The sequence below is a fragment of the Erinaceus europaeus genome, chromosome 22 (genome assembly GCF_950295315.1).
Source record: "Erinaceus europaeus chromosome 22, mEriEur2.1, whole genome shotgun sequence".
NCBI lineage: Eukaryota > Metazoa > Chordata > Mammalia > Eulipotyphla > Erinaceidae > Erinaceus > Erinaceus europaeus.
The window spans coordinates 14,765,402-14,780,322 of record NC_080183.1 but is presented as its reverse complement, the minus strand read 5'-3'; the positions used below and the strand labels follow the sequence as shown (position 1 = coordinate 14,780,322).

Sequence of the window (14,921 nt, the reverse complement as noted above, 5' to 3'; positions counted from 1 at the left end):
TATGGTCAAATCTTTTTCTTTTTCTTTTCTTTTCTTTTTTTTTTTTGTCTTCAGGGTTATCGCCGGTGCCTGCACTATGAATTACTGTTCCTGGAAGCCATTTTTTCCATTTTGTTGCCCTTGCTGTTACTGCTGCTGTTGTTGGATAGAACAGAGAGAAATCAAGACAAAGAAGAAAGGGGAAGACAGAAAGGGGAGAGAAAGACAGACACCTGCAGACCTGCTTCACCGCTTGTGAAGCGATCCCCCTGCAGGTGGGGAGCCGGGGGCTCAAACCAGGATCCTCCCGCCGGTCCTTGCACTTCACACCATGTGGCTTAACCCACTATGCTACAGTCCGGCCCCCTGAAGAAAAGTTTTTAAATATAGTCCTGTACTGAGCCACAGACTTTCCTGGAAATCTGGTATGATTACAGGATGACCTTCTCTGGGAGTCATGGCAGCCAACTACAGAAGGTACTACATGCTGGCACTGCAGAGACTTTGAGAAACAAACTCCAGGAGAGGCGGGTAGTTGGGGGAGAGGAGGGCAGGGGTGAGAAGCATGAGCCGATGTACTGCTTTCATTAAACCCGGCCGTCTTACTCTCACACGTGTGTACACCCACTGACACACCTCGCTCTGTCTCAGTCTATGTCGTTTACCTACTTATTTTCCCAGAGCACAACCCAGCTCTGGCTGATGGTGGTGCTGGGGACTGAACCTGTGACCTCTGAGCCTTAGGCAGGAAAGGCTTTTTTACAGAAGCACCAAGCTGTCTCCCCAGCCATTCAACTCCATCCCCATCACGTACAGATTCAGAGATCAAATTTAAGAGAATCCTCATAAGATACATTTTATAATTAAGCTGCAAAATATTCTATCTGCAGGGTCTGGTGGTGGTGCACCTGGTTGACTGCACGTGATGCAATGCACAAGGAACCAGGTTCGAGCCCCCAGCCCCCACTTGCAGAAGGAAAACTTTGTGAGTGGCAAAGCAGGGATGCAGGTGTCTCTCGGTCTCTCTCCCTCTTTATCTCCCCTTCCCTCTCAATTTCTCTGTCTCTATCCAATAATAAATAAATAAAATGTTTTTTTAAATGTTCTGTTGTGGCCGGGCAGTGGCACCCCGGGTTAAGCACACATAGTAAAAAGCGCAAGGACCTGTGCAAGGATCCCAGTTCAAGCCCCTGGCTCCCCATTTGCAGGGGGTCGCCTCACAAGGTAAAGCAGGTCTGTAGGTGTCTTTCTCTCTCCCCATCTTCCCCTCCCCTCCTAATTTCTCACTGATGCAGTAGACTCGTAGTGCAGGCACCGAGCCCCAGCAAGAACCCTGGAGGCAAATAAAATAATAATAATAATAATAATAAAATTAAAAAACGTTCTGTCTGCTGAGATAGTCTCTATGGGCCAGGATTACTGTGCCCTGTGGGCACTGTCCCCAGCTTGAGAAGTGCCACACGCCGGTAAACACTTACCATTCTCGAGGAGGACATCCACGGCCACTGTTGTCAGGTTTTTAGTACAAGCCACCTGAACGTCCTGGGTGGGTGCTGAGAACATGCTGAGTCCAGTGACTTTGTTGATGTAAACCATTCTTCCCAGGGCCACATCAAAGTGTCGCTGCCAATCCAAAGAGCAGGTGTCTGGCTCTTCATTTTCAGAGCGAGTCTTTGCTGTCGGGTCCTCACCCTCAGGATAAGCCGTGTGACTTGCCAACATCCTGCTAGCAGAGTCAGGACTTCCTGCCTCTTGGTGTGAAGCTCTAAGGGCTTCTGGGTCTTCGCTGATGAACAGGACATCATCAGAGGGTAGTACACAGAGTTCTGGTGTCACAGAGTTCTCAGTTCTGTGATTGTTAGAAGGAGTCTCCCCATCTCTAGCGACAGCAATCTCCCATGCGACGGAGTCTGAGGCCGGGATGATGCCATCCCCGGGTTCTTCATGCTCCTTTTTAAACGGTCTATAAGAGTCCAGGGACAACTCGCTGCACGTGTCCTCAGCTTCCCTCCTAGCTCCTGACTGTGCACATTCGGTAAGTTGACTCACCGTCTCCACTGCTTGAGTCTCTCTTTCGGAACCTTTCATTCTGGATAATTTTGAGGCTAGTGATTCCAGTGACTTCTCAGCCTCCCACGGGGTTCTGTTAACATGTACTAAGTCCTGTAGCACTAGAGGACTTTCTCTCACGTGAGGAACTTGTTGCTCCAAACAGTTTTCTTCCATGGAGAATGGAAGCTTCTCTGAATCAAGGATGTGGCGTACCGGTGGACAACTACTGTTGGAATCACCATGTTTCTGAGTTGTGGTTCCAGCAATGTCAGCATTCCCTAAGTGGATTTTGTCTTTGAGCGAAAGATTAGGTTCCACTGGAATCCTGGAATCAGCAGTGATTTCAAAGTTATTGCTTTCCTCTACCTCTGGGCTCCGGTGATTTTCAATTTTCCCATACTGTCTCTTAAACTTCTCTAAAGATCCTAATTGTGAACTCAAGCTTAGCTTCTTATGGGATACAGGCCTCGAGGAGCCAGTTAACTTACCTGCTTTCTTACTATCGGTTGCAACACGTCTACACCAGGGGAAAGAAATTGTGTCGGGCAATACGCAACCTGTGTGAGATTTTTCACTGCCTTCCTGAAAAACAGCAGACTCTCTGTCAGTTGCTACAGGCTTGGCCTCAACTCTGTAAGTGACACTGGGTCTGTGCAAGTGCGTGGCAAGCAGCTGGGTAGATTCCTTACTGGAAGTCCTGGTTAGATCTTTGATGCTTGGAGCCTCATATGGATGGCATGTTCTATTTCCAAATGTTCCTCGGACACTCACAGGACCAGAGCCAAGACAGTGTTTAAATAAATGTTCTGTCTCGCTTGATTTCACTTGCTCATTTTGTACTCTGTGAGTTATAAATCCAGTGGAAGACAATTTAACGTGTCCACAACTAAAACTCCTTCCCCCTCCAGGAGAAGGTGGGTCTTTCTTTCTTTCCCTCTCCTTTCTCTGAGCAGCGTGTGCTCTCAGTCTTATTGTCTCCAAAGATGGAAGTTGGTATCCCCTTTTAGTCGCCTCTTCTGACCTCTCCAATCGGTTCTGCAGTGACTGGCTGTTCAGGATGAGGGTAGCCGTGCTACTAGCCGGAGTGCCCGAGCTTTGCAGTTCAACATTTCCTCCACGGTGACATGTCTGAGAGGGGCTGGAAAACATCTCTGGACTGGTCCCCCGTGAAGTTTCTGATGAATGAAGCTCCGAGCAACATTGGTCAGGTTTCTCATTTTTGCCTACTAGTCTTGATGCTTCTGTTTTTAATTCTTCTGAGCCCCTCAGATCTGGGCCAGAGCTGTCCTTCATGGATAAAGAGGACACTGTCGCCCCACTATGGCTTGAGCCATCTAACTCGTAAGTGTAGGATAACGGATCACTTGTCTGTTTTGTGGCAGTTTCGGAATCCCTGGGATCCTGTGGATTTCTGTTTTCTGTACTAGCTTTCCTTTTCACAGCTTTTGACCGCAAATTAAATAGTTCGTAGGAATCTGAAATATTATTGCACGCTTCCCGGAAACTGAGCTGGTCACATTTTTCGTCTGAGAACACATGCCTCTGAAGTGTGGCACTTAATAGACTAAAGCCATTGTCCTCACTGAATTCTTTAAGGTCCTCACCTGATAATTCCACAAATAATTTCTCTTTTTTCAAAAACATTTTCACTCCTTCCTGGATGCAAGCCAGGAGAGTGTCCCAGTTCTGAAACTCAATGAGTGTTTTCGCTGGGTCCATGCAAATGTCATATTCGCAGAATGGGCAATGCACGTTGATCACATAGATGCCGTGCAGTTCTGGGTTCGACCGGTACCGAGGATTCAAATTCATCTGTCTACTGCCAGGGCCATTCCTTGGCTTGCAAATAATACTTTCTTTCCTCAGTAAAAAGTCAATGAGTTTGTGCAACTTTGTCCTTAAAATCAGCCTTTTATTCACAAACAAAAACTGCATGTTCTTATTGTAGTGTGCTTCAGAGCTGATAAAGCCATCCAGCTCAAACTCCTGATATTTAAATCGTATCTCTTTTAACTTTTGGGACTTAGCCAGTCCATAAATTTGACAAAACCGGGAACACGTGTCTTTGGTTTTAGAGAGTTGGAGAACCATGGAACCAGAAACGTCATTTCTCAAAGAGAACGAGATGGAGGGGTGCAGAAGTGAGAGCGCTTCTATCCTCTGCCGAACCTTCTCAAACTCCAGCCTGGGGTCCGTGCACTTCCTCCTTACAGGTAACTGGTAGAAAAGATTATACGCGGTCACGGTTGTGCCGGCACTGGGTCTGGTCAACTCAGCTTCACTGACATTCAGGGCTTTTCCATTCTGGAACAGTCTCACAAAAGTTCTCATCGTCCTGTTTTCCCTGGACGAGATTTCCACAGCGCTGGCCATGTCAGCTATGCTTGCCAAGGCCTCCCCGCGGAAGCCATAAAACCTCGGCTTCTCTAGCTCCTCTAGGGAGCTGCATTTACTCGTGCAGTAGCGACTTCCCACCTTGGCGAGGTCCTCACGCCTCATCCCACAGCCATTGTCTATCACCTGAACTTGGAAGGTTTCCAGATTTACTCTGACGGCCACGCACTTGGCTTCAGCGTCAATACTGTTGAGGGCAAGCTCCTCAACGCACTGGGCCAAGGAGCCTATGGCCAGACCAGAACGCAATTTGGCTTGAACTTCGGCTGACAGGCACTTGATCATGGCAGTGGTGAGCCAGTGACAATGCTGGTTCCTTCTGTCGCAGGAAATAGCTGCCTGCAGGGAGGAAGCAGACATGTACAGACACCATGAAAGACTCAGTTACAGGGGAGTCGGGTGGTAGCGCAGCGTGTTAAGCACACATGGCGCCAAGCACAAAGACCGGCATAAGGATCCAGACCCCGGTTCCAGGCCCCGGCTCCCCACCTGCAGGGGAGTGGCTTCACAGGCAGTGAAGCAGGTCTGCAGGTGTCTATTTTTCTCTCCCCGTCTCTGTCTTCCCCTCCTCTCTCCATTTCTCTCTGTCCTGTCCAACAACTACAAAAGAAAGACTCAATTACACATTTCTCAAAGGCATTATGAAACCGCTTTACAAAACAAAATATACAGTGGTGATAGCATACTGGTGATGCTGAAAGACCTTCCTGCCTGAGGTGCCAAAGAGTGCAGGTTCAATCCCTAGCACCACAAGAAGCAAGAGTCTAGCAGTGTTCTGATGAAAATTTTAAAAATACAAGAAAAAAACAAAAACAGAGCATACAGCCCAGGTATCTAAGCAGATCACATGGCTCGCGCTTGATGCACGGACATCCAAAGCAATAGATCTAGTTCCAATACTTTCACTGTTTTCCTAAATTCCACATTCCCTAAAGTGAACTCATAATCACACTCAAAATTGACCCATACGATAGTGCTCAGATTTTTAATCAGTTCACCAAAAACAGATGCCCAGAGTAACTTAGGCTAAGAAACATTCATTAGAAATTATTCATGAAACAAATGTCAAAGCAGTTTCACAACATCCATGCATTACACAATAATGATTCATGACTTTTAGAAAGAAAAAAATAATAAAAGTTCAATGAAGTGTTGAGGCACTGTGATAAGAGAAGTGAAGGGAGAGCAGGAAATTTTTTCATTTTGATTAATAGTAGGTTGCAAGATTGTAAGATAATATGTAGCTCCATACGACACCCACCATCAAAGCTCTGTGTCCCCACCCTCCCACCCCCCAAAGATAACCACCAGAGTGCGTTTAAAAAAAAAAAAAAAACACTGCTCAGCTCAGGCTTATGGTGCAGTATGGGGGATTGGATCTAGGACTTTGGAGCCTCAGGCATGAGAGTCTGTTTGCATAACCATTAAGCTATCTCCCCCCCCCCCACCGCCAAAGTTCTCAAAAAGTCTTAGAAACAGTTTGCTTGTTTCTTTTTTAATTTTTTCAAGTTCATGTGTCTCGGTGCTCTAGACTCCACATTTGAGTGAAACCATCCAGTGGAAATAAGTCTTTTTACTTATTTCGCTAAGCATAATCTGGGTTTTCAGTGATTATTTCAGGAACAATCCTGGTGGAAGGGAAGGGGAGATGCTGGGAGAAAGGATAAGGCTGAGAATGCACGATTCACTACAGGCCCTTTTGCATCATGTACAAGTCTCGTTCATTTATTATGTCGACACAAGTTTTCAGAAGGTCCTTACTACTAACATTCTTTCCCACCGGTGCTACTTAGGTCTTTAAAGATTCGTGGCAAAACTACCTTGGTAATAATGATGATGCTATGGGTCTCCCTGAACTTGATCGTTTCCTCGCTCCTTCTTCTCGGGAGAGCGCCCCGCCTTCTCTCCCGCCCAAGCCCCGCCCCATGCCCGCAACCACGCCCACCTAACAGGCTGATGCCTTGGCCACTCCCACCTAGCCGGTCCCTGCGCACAGCCACGCCCACCGCGCCGGCCCAGGACCCAGCCTCCCGACACCGCCTCTGCCTGTAGCCCCGCCCAGGGACGCCTAGGCCCCTCCCACCGCACCAGACCACGCCCCACCCCCAACAGCGGCCCAGTCCGTAGCCCCGCCCAGGAGCGCGTCCGCCCCCGCCCACCGCGTCCGCTCAGTCCCTGCCTTCTCCGACGCCGCGGAGGCCGAGCTGGCGGCCATGACGCGGCCGAGCATCCTCGGTGCCCTGCGGCGGTAGCTACGGCCCTTGTGGAATCACAAGAGTCCCGAGTGAACCTCTCTTTGCGCGCTCTCCGCCAAGACCCTGCAAGTCGCGCTCCACCAGCCCCCGATACTAACCGCAGCAAACGCTGGACGCGCGCACCTCGGGTCGCGAGGCTCGTGCACGGGGGAATGTCCTGGCGCGCGCTTCCGAGTGCGTGTGCGCACAAGGCGCGGGGCGCATGCGCACCAGGCGGCCCTGGCTGAGCTCAGGCTGTTACTGGCGACCGTGTCGCCTGTCACTGTCCCCTCGCCGCGGGGCGAACAAGTGCTCGGAGGAGGGAGCCACAGCCTCAGGGACACCAGGGTACTGACGGAAGCGGGTTTCCCTTCCATTTCCTTCTATTTAAGCTGATTTTTTATTGGCGACGAGACTGTTGTCTCCGGGGTGTAAGTTCCCAGCCCCCCATGTGCACACGACTCCAGCCAGGATCACCCTGCCCTGGGACAGGCCCTGGGTGACACCCCGTGGGTTACAGACGCTGGGTGACATGCTGTAGGTGACAGGTCATGGGTAACAGGTGCTGGGTGATACCCCGTGGGTGATATGCTGTAGGTGACAGGACATGGGTGATACCCCGTGGGTGACAGGCACTGGGTGACATGCTGTAGGTGACAGGCCTGGGTGATACCCCGTGGGTGACAGGCACTGGGTGATACCCCATGGGTGACAGGTGCTGGGTGACACGCTGTGGGTCTGTGGTGTACACACCGCCCTGACACGGCTGAGACACGCCCCGGTTTTACCACGTCTTGGTGAAGGGGGTGCTGGGGGGCAGCAGAGCAGCCGCCTCTAGGGGACCCAACCCCAGCACCTTCGCTCATCTTCAGGGGACAACCGACTGGCAGCCGCAACCACAAAGCAGACGACTTGGGTTGGGCAGAAGTGGTGCAGGTGACGGAGGCCCTCACCTCACTTCGGCTCAGTTACCTTCCACAAATCTGAATTTGTTGAGAGGAAAGGGGGAGATGGATTGGGGGACAGAGAGACAGCTGCAGCCCTGCTCCACAGCTCAGGACTGAACCCGCGCCCTTGTGCACTCTCATGGGCACCGCTTACCTCTTTAAAAACCTGAGTCCTCTCCCGAAGAAAACTTCTCGAAGACTTGAAAAAAGGATTCGAAATGACTGCTTATTGCCTCTCACACTCCTCTGAATGGTTTCAGATTTCTCTTACCAAGGCAGCTGGTTCCAGAACTCTGCTCAGATCCGGTTCAGAGCCTCAGGCCATGAGTCTTTTTGCATAATCACTATGCTATCTTTCCACCACCCCCCCCTCCTTCCCACAGATGTTTAATGAGTAAATATATATATTTTTTTCTTTCTTAGATTTATTTCACAAAAGGGACTCAGCATCATACTGGCATATGTGAGGCTGGGGACTAACTAGGAACCTCATGCTTCTAAGTCCAGAATTCCACCACTGTGTCACCTCCTGAGCAGCCTTCATTCTTGCCCAAAATGACGTTCACCAAACACAAAGCAGAAGTTCCTACGGTGTTTTTATTAGAGTTGTGTACAGTTCTGATCCTCCCATCACACACATTTGGATCTCTGAAGCAAAAAGAACTTCCTGGTAAATTCTAATATTAAAAGACAAAACATAGTCCTATCTCTTAATAATTATTTTAAAAAGTCCTTTGTCCTGGCAGATGAGTTCAGGTCATCATTTCACGATCTGGAAATCTGAGTAGTCCAACTTTAAGACAGTCTTCTCATTGCTGAAGCTTGCTCTGTCGATGTGCGACTTGGGGCTTCCTCTCATCTTCAGCCACTCCTGCATGCGTCGCACTTTGGAGACGGGGCCTTGCAGCTGTCCTTGCACGGTGCCCTGGTCAGTGTTCTGGACCCAGCCGACCAGGCCCAACTTTTTACTCTCAGCCTAGAGTGCAAAAAAGACGAGTAAAACAAAGTCAGCGAAACTAAGGAAAACAAATTGGGACATCTGTTCCCAGGAGGCCTGACCCAGAATTCAAGCCCCTGAAACTAATTTGATATTGTCCAGACAAGTCAAGACAGAAAGACAGCTGGGAGAAACTTTATTTTTGAACATTTTATTTTCCTTTCTGTTGCCCTTGTTGTTTTTATCATTGTTGTGGTTATTATTATTGTTGTTATTGATGTCATTGTTGCCAGATAGGACAGAGAGAAATGGAGAAAAGAGGGGAAGACAGAGAGGGAGAGAGAAAGATACCTGCAGACCTGCTTCACCACCTGTAAAGCAACCCCTCTGCAGATGGGGAGCCGGGGGCTCCAACCGGGATCCTTACGCCAGTCCTTGTGCTTTGGGCCACATGCGCTTAACCCGCTGCGCCACCGCCCAACTCCCATGATGGCATTTCTTTTAGTTTTCCAAAGCAGTGTTCTTCTGTTGGATTTTATTCTGTAAGTTGGAGGAGTGGGGGGTGAACAGAGAAAGATGGGCTTTGCCACCGTCTGGCCCTTTTAGCTCAGTAACTTTACTCATTACATGCACTTACTCCGTGTAATTAGTGGGTAAACTACTCATTGTGGGGCCAGGCGGTGGTGCACCTGGTTGAGTGGTACATTACAGTGTGTAAAGACCGAGGTTCAAGCCCCCGTCCCCACCTGCAGGTGGGGAGCCTTGCGCTTAACCTGGTGCACCACTGCTGGGGCCCTGACCTTTCCCTCTCTCCTCTCAATTTCTCTCTGTCTCTACCCAATAGTAAATAAATATTTAAAAAACCAAGAGCACTTTTATGACCCTTAGCAATTTCTTTGTTTTTAGAACATTTTCGTGCTGAAGAGATAGCAAAATGGCTCCGCGAAGACTTGAAGACGTCTATGTCCGAGGCTCTGACATCCCAGGTTCAACCCCCAGCACTGCTATCAGCCAGAGCTGAGCAGAGCTCCGGTGTGTCATGACATCTTATTCTCGGTGATGCTATTATATAAAGCATCATAAGAAAAAAACTATACTTGTAAAAATAATTAATTTATTTATTTTCAGAGGTTAGGGTGGAATATTAATATTTAATATTAGAATTTACCAGGAAGTTTTTTGCTTCAGGGATCCGAATGTGAGTGTGTGATGGGAGGATCAGAACTGTACACAACTCTAATAAAAACACCGTAGGAACTTCTGCTTTGTGTTTGGTGAACGTCATTTTGGGCAAGAATGAAGGCTGCTCAGGAGGTGACACAGTGGTGGAGTTCTGGACTTAGGAGCTCTGGCGTGTGGAGGTGCTGGGGATTGAACTGGGGGCCTCAGGCATGCAAGCTACCCCACAGTTACCTCCCTGGCCCAGTTCCTTTCCCAACGAGCACATGTAAGTATGAGCTAGGAGGAAATGCGTTGCCAGTGATTGGGAGAAGAGGGGCTGGCATTTACCGCTCATATTTCAAAGACCTGGGCTTGAGTTCTAAGTACTGCAGTCCCAGACAGGCGGTGTTTGCAAAGCTCAGCACTGCTGAACCTGCCGTATCTGAAGGGAGGCGGAGATTGCAGCTGTGTGGCATGTAGAAGGCAGATCAGTGCCAGAGGGAGAGGCGCTCAAAAGTAGGGCAAGTAGGTCCTTGGAGGCCAGGCGGTAGCGCAGCGGGTTAAGCACACATGGCGCGAAGCACAAGGACTGGTAGAAGGATCTTTGCTCGAGCCCCCGGCTCCCCACATACAGGGGAGTCACTTCACAGGTGGTGAAGCAGGTCTGCAGGTGTCTGTCTTTCTCTCTCCCCCTCTGTCTTCCCCTCCTCTCTTGATTTCCCTCTGTCTTTCCAATAACAACAACAAGGGCAACAAAAATGGGCCTAGTGGGGGTTGTATTATTATAAGGAAAACTGGGGAATGTTAATGCATGTACAAACTATTGTATTTACTGTTGAATGTAAAACATTAATTCCCCAATAAAGAAATTTTTTTTAAAAAAAGGGAAAAATGGCCCCAGCAATAACCCTGGAGGCAAAAAAAAAAAAAAAAAAAAAAAGGTAGGCCCTTGCCTTAGCTGCAGCTAAGTACTGTAGTAGGGGCGCCTCAAGAGTCACCACTAGTTATCTGGAGACGGAGACAATGGTTTTTCAGTGCAAAAGCTTCACTTGGAAAAGGTCATTGTTCTTTCAAAGTCAACAGGAAGAGCTGGCAAAGTAGCTCACCTGCTGTGCTCCCGACCCAGGTTTCAGTCTGGTCCCTGCCACACCGAGGAAGCCTTGGTGCTGTCCCTAACCCACCCCTTCTGTGTCTCTGTATGCTTCTATCTGGAAAAGTCAGTCCGGAGCAATGAAGCTCCTAAAAAAATAAATGAATAAATGTGAACATAGCCACCCTGATTATAAGGAGTGCCACCTGAGCCATGAGAAGAGGAGGGAGAGGAAGGGCAGAAGAGGAGGAGCCAGGCGGTGGCTCAGTGGTTGAGCACACACATCACCATACACAAGGACGCAGGTTCAAGCCCCCAGTCTCCACCTGCAGGGGGAAAGCTTCATGAGTGGTGAAGCAGGGCTGCAGGTGTCTCTCTCCCTATCTCTCAATTTCTCTCCGTCTTTATGCAATAATAATTCTTTTTTAAAAAAAGGAGGAGGAGGAAGAAGAAATAGAAGACAAGAGTGAGGGTACATGGAAGGAAGGGGTTTATTTATTGGTCCAGGTGGCAGCACAATGGTTAGAGTGTGTCGGACTTAAAAGCACAAGGTCCTGTGGTCTGGGAGGTGGCACAGCAGCTAAGGCACTGGACTCCCAAGCATGAGGTCCTGGCAGCACATGTACCATCATGTCTGGTTCTTTCCTAGCATTTTTCATTAAATAAAATCTTTAAAAAAAAAAAAAGCACAAGGTCCTGATTTCGATCCCCTGCATCACCAGTACCAGAGATGCTCTGCTTCTTACGCTTGTGTTAATGAAAGAAAATAATGAGATGTCTGAAATTTTTAAAAGATTTATTTCTTGAGAGAAGGAACCAGGCAAAGCATCACTCTGGCATATGGGACGCTAGCAACTGAACTCATGTTTGATCTCATTTGAGAGTCCAGTACTGTGCTACTCTACTCCCCAGGTCCCAAAATAAGAAATGTTTGTTTTTTTTTTATTGCTGAGTAATACTCTACTGGGTATATGTCCCATAACATTTTTATCCAGCCATCTGTCAAAGGGCATTTTGTTCGTTTCTAGGTTTTTGATATTGTGAATAAGACCACTGTGATCATAGGGTTATACATATCCCTTTGAATCAGTATTGTTCTATCTTTTGGGTCTATTGCCTAGTAGTGGAATGGCTGGGTAATAAGACGTTTCCATCTGTATTTTTGTTTTGTTTTGTTTACCAGAGCACTGCTCAGCTCTGGCTTATGGTGGTGCAGGGAGATTGAACCTGGGACTTGGAGCCTCAGGCATGAGAGTCTCTTTGCATAACCACTATGCTATCTACCCCCCGCCCAAGAAATAAGCTTTAAAGGGGGAGGAGGGGCCAGGCGGTGGCGCACCAGGTTAAGCACACACATTACAGTGCACAAGGACCCGGGTTCGAGCCCCTGAGGAAATGAATGAATGAATGAATGAATGGATAAATGAATGAAAGAACGAGCCCACCCGCTCCGGAGCGGGCGGCCGCAGCCCGCAGAACCCCGGCCCGCCGCCCCTACCTGCGTGTACTTGCGGAAGAACACCCCCTGCACCTTCCCGAAAACCTCGTAATCCACCGAGATCAGGGTGTCGCCGTCCGCCATGTCAACCTGCGGGACAGGAGAGAGGCCGTGACCCGCCAGCGCCCCCGCCGCCCGGCCGGTGCAGCCGGAAGGCGCAGGCCGCGGGAGCCGCCCCGCCCCGTCCCGCCGCCCACCGACCTGGCCCCCGGCCGCCCCGGGCTCAGCCAGAGCCAGCTGCTCCCTCGTGTGGGCGGAGAGGACTCCGCCGCCCCGCCAACGGCTGCCGCAGGAAACAGCCGGAAGTCACCTTCGCTCCCGCCCCGGCGCGAGCCTACGACCAATCAGAACCAAGCCCTCTGCCCAGGACACGCCCGTGGGCGGGGCAAACGCTGGAGGGGCGGTGACTTCCCAGACACGCGGCGCCACCCCCTCCAGGTGTGCGCGCGTCATTCATTCACCTGCGCAGAGGGGAGCGCCCCGGAGGCCCGCCTGGAGCCGCCCGAATCCTAGACTGGGGCACAGTCCATAATGTCCAGGGTTAATGTAAGTCTTTTATTTATTTATTTATTTATTTATTTATTTATTTATTTATTTATTTATTATTAGTCAACGACTGCCACCTCTCCAGATTCAAAGGAGGTCTCGAAACTTTCCATCAGGCTCAACCTGACGCTGTTGACTGGCTACGGAAGAAGGGCAAACGCTAGAAGAAGTATTTATTGTTTTTTTAACCAGAACTGTTCAGCTCTGGCTTATGGTGGTGTGGGGGATTGAACCTGGGACCGCAGAGCCTCCGCAGCAGAATCTTTTGTAGAACCACTGTGCTCTTTCCACAGCCCAACTTTATCAGTGTTTTTTTTTTTAAATATTTTATTTATTATTGGATAGAAACAGAGAAATTGAAAGGGGAGGAGATAGGGAGAGAAACAGAGGGACACCTACAGCCCTGCTTCACCACTTGTGAAGCTTTCCCTCTGCAGGTGGGGACCAGGGGATCTTGAACCTGGGTCCTTGTGCACTGTAACCTGTCCGCTTAAGCAGGCGCGCCACCACCTGGCCCCTATCAGTGTTTATTTTTAAAAGTTATTTTCTTTTTAAATTTTCACTTTATTTTTACCAGAGCCCTGCTCAGCTCTGGCTGCTGGGGTTGGATAGTGAACCTGGGACCTCAGACCCTCAGGCATGGAAAATCTCTGACATGACCATCGCAATGTCTTCAGCCTCTGGGTCAATTTTAAGTAAATTTTAAGTGTCAGTTCCAGTGGTCTGGGAGATGGTGCAGTGGATGAAGGCTGGGACTCATGAGACCGAGGTTCTGAGTTTGATTCTGGCACTGCATGTGCCAGAGTAGTGCTCTGGTTCACTCCCAATAGTACAATCGTTTTTTTAAAAATCCGCATAATTTTAAAAACAAGAAGTAGAGGGCTGGGTGGTGGTGCACCCAGTTGAGCACACTTGTTACCATGTGCAAGGACCAGGGTTCAAGCCCCCAGTCCCCACCTGTGGAGGGGAAGCTTTGTGAGCTGTGAAGCAGTGATGCAAGTGTCTCTCTTTCTCCTTTTCTATCCTCTTCTACTCTCAATTTCTATCTGTTCGTCAAAATAAATTGAAAAATAAATATTGAGGAGGCGGCAGAGGAGATAGAATGACTGCCACACGTATTTCCCAACAAGTTCTGTTTTCATAGTATGTCTTCTTTTCAGGATGCAATACATTTTCTAGTGTGTTCTTTTTGTCTTTCATTCTCATGTCTACTCCCCCCCGCCCCCATCTTTATGTACTGGAGACAGAAAGAGAGAAGAAGGAGGTGGAGGAGAAGGCGGAAAAAGAGAGAGAACCAGAGTATCACTCTGGCGTATTCAATGCCAGACCTCATGCTTGAAGGTCCAGTGCTTAACCCCCTGCGCCATCTCCCAGGCCACAGTCCTGTTTTTACTGTGTATAAACAGGACTGGTCTCCAGCCAAGCTGAAGACCAAGGACAAGCTCCCTCGATGATCATGAAAAATCCCGCTGTAACCCAGCTATAAGTTTTCCTATATAAACATTGTGGTTTCTCTGTCTCTTTGCAGTTGGTTTCTGTCTGCTGTACCTCTCTGCTCAATTAAAAACAAAACAAAACAAAACAAAAAAACAACTTCGTCCCCTTTCCACACTGCCTGCCGTGAATTCTGGCTATTATCCTCGCCCCCCACCCGCTTCCTGACTTGTCACATAACATTTAAACATTCTAAATAAATACATTGAACACGATACAATCCAGCTTGTCTGCCCTGACCTTTTCTCTCAGTGTCTCTCAAGTCTTCCCAAGCCTGCTTCCAGCAGGGACTTCTCGTCTGGGCTCCTGACAGGGACCCACCACAGTCCTTCCTAAGAAAACTCCAGATGATGAGGCAATGTTTGCAGATGGTGCTACACAAAGGGTGACTCAAAAGACTTTCATGATAGGAGGCTCTGAGCTCCCAGGTTCCATCAGCCCGCAGCACCGCTGAGCAGAGGTTTGATAAAAATAAAATAAAAATTAATGTGGTCCGGGAGGTGGCACAGTGGATAAAGCACTGGATTCTCAACCAGGAGGTCCTGAGTTCCATCCCCGGCAGCACATGTACCAGAGTGATGTCTGGTTC

The 14,921-nt window shown here is 48.9% G+C and overlaps 2 protein-coding genes across 7 annotated transcripts in view; both read right to left on the bottom strand.

Annotated features, from left to right (window-relative positions):
* MLH3 (mutL homolog 3) overlaps positions 1-6,825 on the bottom strand; it is a 36,995-nt gene extending 30,170 nt beyond the window's left edge. For 5 of the 6 annotated variants that reach the window (XM_060181270.1, XM_007533827.3, XM_016192845.2 and 2 more), the window contains exons 1-2: positions 6,779-6,825; positions 1,458-4,764 (exon numbers count right to left, since the gene is read on the bottom strand). In XM_060181270.1, the coding sequence (XP_060037253.1) occupies positions 1,458-4,710 (3,253 nt within the window). In that variant the 5' untranslated portion in view covers positions 4,711-4,764; positions 6,779-6,825. Of the gene's footprint in view, positions 1-1,457; positions 4,765-6,245; positions 6,309-6,778 lie in introns of those variants that run through there. The other variant, XM_060181269.1, reaches the window with a different exon arrangement.
* A 1,360-nt stretch (positions 6,826-8,185) lies between these two features.
* ACYP1 (acylphosphatase 1) lies at positions 8,186-12,483 on the bottom strand. Its single transcript, XM_007533817.3, has 2 exons — positions 12,293-12,483; positions 8,186-8,582 (listed from the first exon to the last, which is right to left on the bottom strand). Exons 1-2 carry the CDS (start codon positions 12,374-12,376, stop codon positions 8,367-8,369), a joined length of 300 nt encoding a protein of 99 aa, XP_007533879.1. The 5' UTR covers positions 12,377-12,483; the 3' UTR covers positions 8,186-8,366.
* Between the last annotated feature and the right edge of the window lie 2,438 nt (positions 12,484-14,921).

What these genes read in the sequence shown, in the direction of transcription:
- ACYP1 (XM_007533817.3), bottom strand. Translation starts at nt 12,376, where the DNA reads ATGGCGGACGGCGACACCCTGATCTCGGTGGATTACGAGGTTTTCGGG. An exon ending in TCTTCCGCAAGTACACGCAG is followed by an intron (nt 8,583 to 12,292) that starts GTAGGGGCGGCG and finishes TTTGCACTCTAG; the next exon opens with GCTGAGAGTAAAAAGTTGGG.